At 51.8% G+C, this 12522-nt stretch overlaps 1 protein-coding gene across 1 annotated transcript in view; it reads left to right on the top strand.

The window, feature by feature from the left end:
- PPP2R5D (protein phosphatase 2 regulatory subunit B'delta) overlaps positions 3727-12522 on the top strand; it is a 22436-nt gene continuing 13640 nt past the window's right edge. The window contains exons 1-2 of the mRNA XM_018038603.1: positions 3727-3926; positions 8883-8960. Of these exons, the coding sequence (XP_017894092.1) occupies positions 3900-3926; positions 8883-8960 (105 nt within the window). The 5' untranslated portion in view covers positions 3727-3899. The remainder of the gene's footprint in view (positions 3927-8882; positions 8961-12522) is intronic.

Raw genomic sequence — 12522 nt, 5'->3', positions numbered from 1 at the left:
AAAGGTGCCTCGGTGGCAGTCAGTCACTGTGGTCGGGTAGTCCACGCACACCGCCTGTGAGACGTGTGTATAGGGATTTACCTTCCGCGCCCGCCTGGGGAGTAACGTCTTCCAACTAACCTCCCCACGGGCATATCCTCAACAATTTATTGAATGATCAGTGAACGATCATTGTGCCCTGGACCAAACTTGGCCCACTGCTGGGAGCTGTGGGTATAGTGTTTAGGAAGGTGTCCACTCGTGGAACTATAGGCATTGAGGTTTGGAGGTTTGCGGGAAGGTTGCAGGAGGGAGTGGTAGGGTTATATGTCTCAGACAGGCATTTGGATGTGGAGCGGTTGCTGGCTGAATTACTGCAAATGATTCATGTAGCCCTGTAGTGCTTGGTGCTGCCACACCTGTTCCAACACATTCTACACAAAACCCACGTTCCAGTGTTTCTTGTCCTGCTTATTGTCCTGTTCATTCTATTCCCACCAAACTTGAAACAAAGACAAAGCAGCTTCCCTTTCTCATCTCTCCAAAACTAGATGTTCTCTCTCCTCATTCCTTGTGGACTGGCGATCCATTCCCATTTCCACCGTGTAGAGGAATGAACAGCAGATGAAGCAGGAGAGAGTCAAGGCTTCAGTCATTGAGTACCAGACCAACAGCTTGTTTCTCATCTGGGCTGTTACTTAACAGTCCTTCCTTGTCCACACCTCCACTGCTCTGTATAGACACCTGAACACTAGCTGGCCACACTCCCAGTTATTAACAGTATACTTGCATTTAGAATCAATGGCTTGGAGGATTCCCTGGCGGTCCAGGGGTTAGGACTGAGTGCTTCCATTGCAGGGGTCACAGGTTTGATACCTGGCTAGGAAACTAAGATCACACATGCTGCTCAGTGTGACCGAAAACTAAAAAGAATCAATGGATTGGTTGGTGGCAATATCCTCTTTCTGGACCTTGCATTCTCTTTCTTGCCTTCTCTGCCCAACCTTCTCCTTTCCTTCATCTTGAGGCAGTCCTCTACTTTGTACATTTTGCATTCCTGAAAATTTCCTGAAAATCTGGGAGGTTACTATAAGATTTACATATTGTAAGGTATTTCTATCCCTAGAAAGACAAGAAAAAAAGTTTAATGTTTGATATAGGACTAGATGTACCTCTAGTCCTAAACCTAAAATTGCCAAGTTGTACATCTTTAAAACAGCATGCTTCCCTGATAGCTCAGTTGGTAAAGAATCCACCTGCAATGCAGAAGACCCCAGTTTGATTCCTGGATCGGGAAGATCCGCTGAAGAAGGGACAGGCTACTCACTCAGTATTCTTGGGCTTCCCTTGTGGCTCAGCTGGTAAAGAATCCACCTGCAATGTGGGAGACCTGGGTTCGATCCCTGAGTAGGGAAGATCCTCTGGAGAAGGGAAAGGCTGCCCACTCTGGTATTCTGGTCTGGAGAATTCCATGGACTGTTTAGTCTATGGGGTCGCAAATATTTGGACTAAACTAAGCGACTTTCACTTTCACTTTCAAGAACGTACTAGGTACCTGAATTCACAAGGATGAATGTTCCCATTTCACGGACAGAGGAGCCTGGCAGGCTACAGTTCATGGGGTTGCATAGTCGGACACGACTGAGTGACTAACACTTTCACACTTTCTTAGCGGTTTTCCTGGTAGCTAAGACAGTAAAGAGTCCCTGTAATGCAGAAGACCCAGGTTTGATCCCTGGATCAGGAAGATCCCCTGGAGAAAGGAAATGGCAACCCACTCCAGTATTCTTGCCTGGAAAATCTCATGGACTGGTGGAGCCTGGCAGGCTACAGTCCATGGGGTCGCAAAGTCAGACACAATTGAGCGACTTCACTTTGAAACTGTTACGTGGCTCTGTCCCCAAGACAGAGATCCAAGGACTGAGAGGATGGTGGAGTGATTCCAAAGAGAATATGCCTCCTTTACACAGAATAAGGCCAGCTATGGTGTTCCTTGAGGTCTTGCAAATGGGTAAATATATCTGGTACCCTGCCTGGGTTGGCATCCATATAGATGCAAATATCTATTCACAGATAAACGTGCTTTTCTCATAGGTTTTTCCTTGAGCAAATAATGGTTAGCATGTCATCCACTCTGCATTATCTTGAAATCATCATTAGTCAATGAAAGTCAAATAATTACTTCTGTAAGACAGCTAGCAGCCTAGATTTGTGGCCTTTACTTCCATACCTCTTGCTCACTCTTTAACCCACTATAACCTTCCTTCCATTCTTCTGAAGCTTTCCTGCAAAGATAATCTGTAACCTTTTTAAAAATAATTTTATTTATCTTTGGCTGTGCTGGGTTGTTGCTGTGTGGGTTTTCTCTAGTTGAGGCAAGTAGGGGCTACTCGCTGGTTGAGAGTGTGCAGGCTTATTGAGGTGGCTTCTCTTGCTGCGAGCTGTGGAGCATGGGCTCTAGGGTGTGGGTTTCAGTAGTTGCAGCTCACCGGCGTTAAGAGTGTGGGCTCAGTAGTTGTGGGCTTAGTTGCCCCGTGGCATGTGGAATCTTCTCAGACCAGGGATTGCACTTGTGTCCCCCACATTGGCAGGGGGATTTTTAACCACAGAGAAGCCCTGATGCTATTTGGTCTTTTTTTTTTTTTTAATGCTGTTCGATCTTGAGCAACTTTTCTCTAGAATTTGACATTACTGAGCAATCCTCTTATACTTCCTTTGTCACTATGACACAGTTTCCTCTCACATCTTCGATGGCTTTCAGAAGTCATCCTGAGCTCTTCCTTTTCGTTTACCACTCTCTTTGCAATCGGATTACTCACCAAATCCTGTTAGTTCTACACGTTTCCCAATGTTGTCATTTCTTCTCCATGCCTATACTGCCCTATAACACTGCTCTCTTGGGCAAGGACCACAGGCTTATTCTTGAGCCTTCCTCAGTATCTTCATGTAGTCACCTTGCTGCTGGAAGTTGACTTTCTGAAACATTCCTCTAGCCACTTCTAGTTTGGTGTAATTTATTACATTGTATCTTAATCATAGGTTTATACAGGGCTGTGAACTCCACCATGCTGTGAACTCCTTGGGGGCAGGAACTGATCTTATCCTTTAGGACATTGGCTTAACCAGAGTAAGGGATATATTTCCCGAGACGCTCAAGAATGAGGGAGCATGTGCACTGCGTTCCCAAATGCTCGTGTCCAGCTGGTTCCCCAACCGTAGGACAGCTGCAGTAGGAATGGGGATCCTATTCCCAAAGCTGGAACAAATCCTGGATTCTCATCTCATTTCACCCCGGTCCCTTCCTGCCAGGCCTCCCCTTTGATCCTCCTCAAGCCTCCTCTAGGAAACAGGCCCTCGAGGACTCCTGGGAGCTCTCTACAATTTTACGTAGGCAATCAGTGTCACGTTACCCTGATGAAGAAATGTACCCTTCATTTTAAGGCTTCTTTCCTTCAATTCGGACTGGGCGGAGTCGCAGTGGGGAAAGAGTGAGAGCCACTTTAGAGCGGAACGAGCTGCGAAGAATGGCCGAAGACAACGCACACCAGACGCCGAAGTGCGGCACTCGGTGCAAAGCCCGGGCTTCCCTTGACCCCCGCCTCTCACGCTAAGCTCGACCCCCTTTAGGGCGGGACCTCCCACTTCAGCCAATTCTGGGAGTCGAACCCTGGCGGTTTGTACTCTTCCTTTCCAATGAGAAAAAAAAGAAGCCGCTTGCTTCCAGCGACCAATCGGAGGAGGCGGCGCCTGGTTGTCAGGCAGGTTTGTAAGAGTTCGGGCCAATTGGAACACAGACATCGCTCGACCCGGGCGCAGCGCGCAGGCGGTGGCGAAGAGACGCCGAGCGGGCCGAGTGCGGCCGAGCAAAGCCGGAGCCGGAGCGGGGCCGCAGGAGCTGGGCAGGGTCCGGACGGGCCGAGATGCCCTATAAACTGAAGAAGGAGAAGGTGAGCGTGGTCCTTTTCCCCGCGCCTTCGCCTCGGGGGCCTGCGCGGAACTCTGGGAGGGGCCCGAGCCAGGCCCGGGACAGCCCCAGACAGACCCTCCCGTCCGGCCCCCGCAGGACTCCCCGGGGCCAGCCCTCCATCCCCGCTGCTCGTCGCACCCCCAGCCTTTGCCGCAGCTGAGAAAGCTCCCACCCTTGTCCGGGATAGAGTCCGCCCCGCATGCACCTCCCTTCCTCTCCACCGACCCCCGGCCCAGGGTAACCTCCTCCCTCCAGATCCTGCTTCGCTCCCAGGTCACTCTCTTGCTTTTTCTCCCCCCATCACCTCCCCATCCCCCACCCGTTTGCCGTTTGGGACAGGCGCTTATTTGAGACAGGCGCTTATTTGAGACAGCACCTCCCTCCAGAACTAGCCCCCCCTCTTCAGCCCCTCGCAGCCCCTTCTCTACCCTCCTCTTCTCACCCGTCTGGGCCTGGGCCTGGGCCTGCCTTCTCCACCGTCCCTTAGAGCAACCTTCTCCCTCCCCGCCAGGCTCCTTGACCTAGAACAGCTCTCTGCTTTTCTCTCTCCTCCACCGAATCTGGCCTAGGCCCCTCCCTCTAGTTCTTCCTTCACACACAAACTTGTAAACCAGGACCGAACCCTTCCTTCTGCTGATGGAACCTTGGAAGTCAAGGTGTCTGAGCGCATTCAGTGCAATCCCTCATGATACAGATGAGGAAACTGAGGCCTCGATCCGGGGGGGCAGGGGAAGGGACTGGGCCAAGGTCACACAGCCTCCTGGAGGCCCATCTGTAATATCAGGTCTCCTGACTTAAAGGCCTCCTCTATACCAAAGCGTTGCTAACAGGCATCACCCCACTCCCAGGTTCATCCTAAACCAGTCACCTTTCATCATCTGGGCAGGCCCCTCCCCTTATTCCTAATTGAGAATAACCTTTGCAGTTTTCCTTTTTTGTACCAGTGCTGGGTTTCTGTCTTTCCAGGGCCATACTATTCTCAAATTGGGAATCTGCCCTCACAGATAGATATAGCTTTTCTTCTTAGCTCACAGGCAAGCCACCCCTGGACACCCTTGCTTTTTGTCTGGTGTCCTGACAGGCCATTTCTTGATGTTACCTTGTTTCACCTTCCTCCTCTACCTCCGAACTGCCTTCCCATCTTCTTCATTCCTGTCTTTTTGTACCCTCTATTTCCTGCTGTTGCTGAGGTCTGACTCAGAGGTGTGGTTCCTTTGAGGTACAGACTCACACAGAAGATGCTAGGATACCAGTTCCAGCCTCCCCCAGCTTCTCTTCCCCGGGGCTGGCCCCTCGCGGTGGGCGCCAGCTCTGGCCTGGTGTTCTCTTTACCCACTTTATGACCCCAGAGGTGTCTTGTTTTCCTTTGCCCTCTAATTGGCTGGGTTGCTGCTTGTGCCATCTCTGACCTTATCAATTAGACTCCTTATCCTGGGGCCGATGGAGATTTGCCAGGCAGCTCTGATTCTGGATTGTCCCCATAACCTCTCAGGGCCTGAGATTCTGAACGTTGGGTTAGTAATAGTGTAGAAGGCACTGTACCTCCTAGGGAGCTGAGCTGGGCAGGTTTGGGTGCCCCACCCAGGCCCCGTGCCCTTGGGAAGCGGACATGCTGAGGTGGTTTGGGCAGCTTAGCTGTAGGTGATACACACACAAGTCAGTCACACCAGGGGCTGAAGGGCTTCTACGAGGAGTGTGGAGAGGGATGAAATTCAGAGGAAGCTGATGAGTTCCTTGCCGATCTGTAGTTTGTTTTTTTAATTTTTACTTTTTAGTCATACTGCCCAGCCTGTGGGATCTTAGTTATCCTATCAGGGATCAAACCTGAGCCTTTTGCACTGGAAGCATGGAGTGTTAACCACTGGACTGCCAGAGACATCCCTGATTTGTAGTTTTTAGTCTGATTGAAGAGATACTGTCTCATCCACAGAAAGCCTTTATCTACTAGAGGACTGAGAAGAAAATTTCTTAAGACTTTCTAGGACCACAGGTGTAAGTGTTTGGTTGGGAAAGAGTATGAGAAGGATCGGGGTGCATGGGGCCAGGCACCTCTGAAAGTAGGCACTTTCTACTTTTGATTTCCAATTGCATTTGGCCTCCTTCTATGGTTGACAAGTCCTGACAGTGTGACTGGGGTTTGCCGAAGTGGGGTGGGGACGGAGAGGAGGGGGGGGATGGAGGATCTGTATTGCTCATCTGTGGTTTCTCCCCTTTCTCCTTTATCTCTGCTGGTCCCGTTCTTGGCCAAACCTCATGGCCTCTTTCCTAAAGCCCATTGCAAACCCTTAGTTGGGGGTGAGCCCTCCTCCCCTGGATTTGCAGAACACTTGGTAGGTTACTTAGGGCCTTTTTGTGTTCCCTTGGACTGGAACTGTGGACATGTCTTTTCTTCCCCCTGAGAAAATAACTAAGCTCCATTTTGGTTTGGTGTCTCCCTTGTATACCTTAGGCGCTCAGTGTATGAGCGGTGAGTCAACCCTTGGGGAGTTTGCATCCCTCCTCTTCCCTCACATTCTGATCTAGGACTTCTGTCTTTTTGGTTGCTGGGTGGAGGTGTCCCCGCTCCCTCCCATTTTCTTGTTCATAATAATAGTAATAACATTGACTAACATTTCGTTTTTCATGTGCCAGACACTGGGCTAAAGGGAACTAGGGGGACTTCCTGGTGGTCCGGTGGTTAAGACTGTAGGCTTCCACTGCAGGGGGTGTGGGTTCAATCCCTGGTCCGGGAACTAAGATCCTGCATGCCGTGTGGTGCAGCCAAAAAATTAAAGAGTAAAAACATTAAATAAGCAGAAGGAATCAGGTACTTTGATTGTCGGCACTGAATAGATGAGGAAACAGGCTCAGCGAGGTTAGTTAACTAGCCCATGATTGTGTAGCTAGAAAGAGCTGGGCTGGAACACACGGTTGCCTGTAAACCACAGTGCCGTGTGGCCCTGGGCGGCTGGGCTGGGCTGAAGCATGGGTACTTTGCCTGTTGTCCTGCGGGAGCCAGGGAGCAAGGGTGGAGGCCTGGTTCCCACTGCCCACCACCCGTCAGCACACACCCCCGCAAGCAGCTGGGGTCTCTCTTTGGCACATTCCCTGAGAAAGATGTCTGAGTGCTGCAGGGTGGGTGGAGGGGTACAGAAAGGAACGAGGAGCCCACAGTCAAGGAGAGAAGTGAGACGTGTGTGCACATGGGCCAGCTGTGTCCCAGAAGCCCACGACTGGGGTGTGTGCAGACGGTCACCCCAGTGTTGCATCCTGCAGGCACCCCCCTGATCCTTTTCCTCTCCACCCCATGCTCTGTGCCCCTTCCTGGCCCCTTGGCAAGGGGTGAGGGTGCCCAGCCTGGTCAGGGGCCACGGGGAAGGCGCTCAGCTGCCTAGAGCACACGCATGGCTCCTTCATGACTGGAGCTGCTCCACGCCTAGAAACAGCTCCCTGCCTCCCCGCCCCCAGGAAGCCTTCCCCCTGCTCCAGCCCACACAGCGCTCGCTTCTCCCTGAAATCCTTTAGCCCCCATCAGCATAATCACTGGATTTAACAGTTCTCACTGAAGGGGCTCAGGTGCTCAGGAGTCGCAGGATCTCAGAGCTGGAAGTGATTTCCAAGGTCCCCCAAAACCACCTGCCTTTAAGGCTCGGGCCCCTTTTGCGTCGTGCCTGGGAGAGGCCCCAGTGCACCTCTGCCTGAGTGCTGTCAGGTGGGGAGCTGCGCCTCCCTAGGCAGCAGGTTTCTGTGCAGCTGCTCCAGGAGAAAAGTCTTCCTCGTTTGTAGTCTCAGCCTGTCTTCCTGCCACCTTAGCCCGTGGCTCATAGGGCTTCTGGATCCACGTAGAACAAGTTGCATCTTTAGTCCACATGGCAGCCCTTCATTTATTTGTAAGGATCCCTCTAGCTCCCCCACCCACCAGGGCTCCTCCCTCCCATTGTTAACTATCCCAGTTCCTGCAGCTGTTGCTCTCAGGACATGCTTTTGAATATACTCCCAGTATGGATTGTATTTCCCTCCTGAACAAAACCTAGCATTTGTCTTTGTCCCTCCCAAAGTCTGAGGCTCCCAATTGAACTAGAGCCTCCATCAGTGCCAAGGACAGGCACGCCGCACAGGTCTGCTAACCAGACGGCAGGTCACATGAGCTGCCGTGGCAGCCACAGCACGTGGATGATTTGTGTTGAGCTTGCAGTCGGACAGAAATCCTCAGGTCTTTTTCCTATTTTCCCCATCCTGTTCCCTGGGCAGTTGGTTTTTTTGGCCTGAAGCATAGGAAGAGATGCTGGGCAGGCCAGGGCTCTGAGCCCGCAGCCAGGTTCCCCAGGGAGACTTCAGACTAGTGCTCGCTCTTCGTAGCCCTTCAGGGCCTTACCCCCATCCCTGTCCTTGTGCTTGTCCACCAAGGCCTTCTTGGGACAATCCCCATACCTGTCAGCATCCTTGGGCCCCACTGATTATGCCAGTAGCAGTTACTAGTCTGGTGCTGTTTGTGATATCCAGAAAATGCTTCCCGGTCTTCCCAGATAGCCTTGGGAGTAGAGTGATGACCCTTCCCTCTAGCCTGAGAGCCTTAGGCCCGCTCTGCCCACTTTAGCCAGAAGCCAGTCTGAGCAGCTTATTCCAGGATGCGTTTCCCTTGAGCCTCCTCGCCCTGGTTCTTGCTTGACAGAGGCCCTGACTCATACACCAGTCCTGTGAGGTGAAGAAGCATGATCATGCTGTATTATTGTGTGTTGGAGTTGTCTTTCTAACCAGATTCTAAACTCATTGGTGCCCTTGAGGGACCGATCTCCCTTGGTGTACCCCAAACCCCACCCTACTCCCCCAGGTTTAAGGTACATGCTCATGGGTCCTGACTGATTGATTCAATTGGGTAATTGGATAAGACCGAAGGGATGTGGATAGGGCTTCCCCCTGCCTCATCAACTGCTAACTCTCCATCTCCTCCTCTCAGGAGCCCCCCAAGCTTGCCAAAGGCACAGCCAAGCCCAGCAGCTCGAGCAAGGATGGTGGAGGCGAGAGCACGGAGGAGGTAATGAACGTGGGCACTGCCCTAGTTATGCTGCAGGCAGCAGCTCCAGCTGTGTGATGGCCAGTGGGATGAGGGTTCCCTGGAGGGGATGGAAGTTATCGGGCAGAAGGGAGGAGGGGCTGGCCAGACCGTCTTCAGGCAGCATTTCGTTTGGCTGCTATGGACCAAAGACCCCCTCCAGTTTTCCCGACTCCCCAGCCATTCCTGTGAAAGTCAGTTCTCTGTCTACCAAAGGGTTGAGAATTCCTTTTCTTTTAGGGCAAAAAGCTGGGGGGATCTTGGGTCCTGGGGAGGAGGGGAAAGTGCACAGGTGCTCAGTGGGGCGGCAAGTGACTTCTGCGTGGCTCTGGGTGGGACCGGGGTGGGGAGTGGCTAGTGTCCCTGAGTTGGGCAGGGCTGGGCCTGCTGCCCTTGGTGCAGATCAGATGGGAGCTGCTGAAGGACAGTCATGAGCAGAGGTCAGCGCAGCCTGGTAATCTAGGGCCATAAAGTAATAAATGGCAAGCTGTGCGTGCACAGAACGGAGGAGGGACTTAGGGAAGTCTGGACTGTGTCCGTGCAAGTTTGGGAAGTGTGCTCAGTGGGATGCTCAGATGCTGAACGGTCCTGGGAGCATCCTCAGCAGGTGTCTTTGTTACCCAGAAGCTACCGATCCTTGTTACTATGCTTCCCACCTCCTGTGCTAAGCTGTTCAGAGGATGAGATGAAAAGGAAACGGAACTCCCTAATTCCAGGCAGGTCTTAGGGGTTGGGGTGGCGAGTGGAGAGGAGATGGACTAAAAAGTGTTTGGTTGGGGTTAACTGCAGCCCTTGATTCTTCTGGATACTCCTGGTCCCTGTCACTTCCAAAGAGGGCCAAGCACTTTTTACACCTGCGACCATCATTCTTCGCTTCACTCAAGTGGCGGGAAGCAGCTGGGGAGGTTTTCCCCACCTTACAGAGGTGGTAGTTGAGGACCACAGAGGAGGAATTCTTCCTGTGCGCTTACCCTAGCGTCCAGACACGTGTCTCGGCTTTTCCTTGTCACCCAGTGCTGGACAAGCAGTGGCTTGTGCCCAGCTGGCTTCCTCCTCTGTGTGCTCGTGCCCTCGGTTCACAGGAGGTCACCTGGAGATGCTTCTGCGGTGGCGTGCCCTCTCCAGGCTCAGTCTCCCCTTCAGGAGCCATGAACCTGTGGGACCTGCAGGGAAGGTGGTCAGAGCCAGCAACTGATTCCAAAATGGCATGAGAGACTTAGAAACAGGATTAAAATACATATTTATTTGGCTGCACTGGGTCTTAGTTGCAGCATGCAGACTCTTTAGTGGCAACATGTGAACTCTTGGTTGCAGCATGCGGGATCTAATTCCCTGACTAGGGATGGAACCCAGGCCCCCCGGCTTTGAGAGCAAGGAGTCTTAGTCACTGGATTACAGGGAAGTTCCAGAAACAGGATTTAAAGGGACAGAATGGAGTAGCTCAGGGGCAGCTCCCACCTTCTGCCTGACCCACTCCTGCTCGTTCAGTTACTAGTTCACCAGCCATGAGATTTTAGTTCACCAGCCAGGGATTGAACCCAGGCCCTCAGCAGTGAGAGAGCAGAATCCTAACCACTGGACCACTGGGGAGTTGCCAGGCACAGTCCTTCTCTTGCCCTTTTTCTAATCCTGAACTTTGGGCTCTTACAGTCAAACTTACCCTGTTTCCAACATTTGCCAGTCTTTCCAGTTAATCCTGATAATAGTTCTAGCGGCCAATGTGTATTGTGTTGAGCAGGTACTTGTGTATAGCTTCCTAGGGCAGCCATAACTAGTTACCACCAACTGGGTGGCTTAAACTAACAGACGTTTACTGTTTCACAGCTCTGGAGGCCGAAGTCTGGAATCAAGGTGTTAGCAGGTCACACTCCTCTGAGGGTCTAGGGAAGACTCTCTTGCGTGCTTCTCTCCTAGCTTTTGGTGGCTTTCTTCCGTCCGTGGTGTTCCTCAGCTCATGTACTCAGTCGTGTCCGACTCTCTGCTCTCTCCCAGGAGCTGTGGCCCATCAGGTTCCTCTGTCCATGGGATTTCCCAGACAAGAATACTGGAGTGGGTTGCCATTTCCTCCTCCAGGGGATCTTCCCGACCCAGGGATCAAACCCACACCTCTTGCATCTCCTGCATTGGAGGCAGATTCATTACCACTGAGGCACCTGGGAAGCCCTTGGCTTGTAGGTGCATCAATCTCTAACTCGGCCTTCACTCACCGTTCTCCCCTGTGCCTCTGTTGAGTCACTAAGTCACGTCTGACTCTTTTTGACCCCATGGACTGTAGCCTGCCGGGCTCCTCTGTCCATGGGATTTCCCAGACAAGAATACTGGAGTGGATTGCCATTTCCTTCTCCAGTGTATCTTCCCGACCCAGGGATTGAGCCCGCATCTCCTGCGTTGGCAGGCGGATTGTTACCACTGAACCACCAGGGAAGCTCCTTGTGCTTCTATGTCTGTGTCCAAATTTCCCTTTTAATAGGACACCAGTCATGTCGGATTTAGGGCCCACCGTAATCCAATGTGACCTCATTTTAACTTGATTACATCTGCAAAGATCCTGTTGCCAAATAAGGTCACATTCACAGATGTTGATGTGAATTTTGGGGGGACCCAGCACACTCTGACCCAGGCAGGGTGCTAATTACTTTGCATGTACTTGATCTTATAATCTTCTCATTTAATCTTTACAGCACTCCCCTGAGGGCATCTGCTATCATCCTAAGCTCCATTTTACAGACAAAACTGAGGCTGAGTGATATTAAGTAGCTTGTACTCTGCAATAAAACAGCAGAGCTGGAATGCAACCCAGGCCTGTGTGGCTTGGGAGCCAGGCCTCCCGTGTTCTTAATGACCTGATAGGCTGGTGAAGAATCTTAGAATGGAAAGGAGTCTTGAGAGAGCAGGTCAGACCTGCTGCAAGCCAGGGGTCTTTCCTGGTCTGTCTTTGGAGAGAGCAGTTCATTGTTGTGGACTCTGCTACGTGCTGTGCCCTGTCTTGAGTCCTGGGAGCAGGGACAAAGGGAGGAGGAAGTAATCTGAGTCTCCTCCACTTCAACCTGACACCCCTGTAGACAGAGTTGTTACCCTAAAAACATTTTTGGTTCTATCAGGCCTTTTACTGAAAAACTCCTGTTGTCATCTCATTGCTCACAAATTCAAATTCCCACCCTCAGCCCTTGTGGGCTGGCCCTGCCCTGTCTTCCAACCCCACTAGACCTCCCACCTTTCAATCCTATGAGCCTTTAATGGCTCGTGGCTCTTATTGATGCCATCCCATTAGTCTGGGGGCTTCCCTGGTGGCTCAGATGGTAAGGAATCTGCCTGCAATGCAATGCTGGAGACCTAGGTTCAGTCCCTGGGTGGGGAAGATCCCCTGGAGGAGGGCATGGCTGTCCACGCCAGTATTCTTACCTAGAGAATTCCATGGACAGAGGAGCCTGGTGGGCTACAGTCCATGGGGTTGCCAAGAGTTGGACACGACCGAGCAATTAACATGCACATTAGCCTGGACTGTTTTTTTTTTTCCTCTCCTTTCATTCTTTTTATTTAAAAA

This window comes from Capra hircus, chromosome 23, assembly GCF_001704415.2.
Source record: "Capra hircus breed San Clemente chromosome 23, ASM170441v1, whole genome shotgun sequence".
Lineage (NCBI taxonomy): Eukaryota > Metazoa > Chordata > Mammalia > Artiodactyla > Bovidae > Capra > Capra hircus.
Note: the sequence above shows the minus strand (reverse complement) of the source record. Positions and strands in the feature narration are given on the sequence as shown.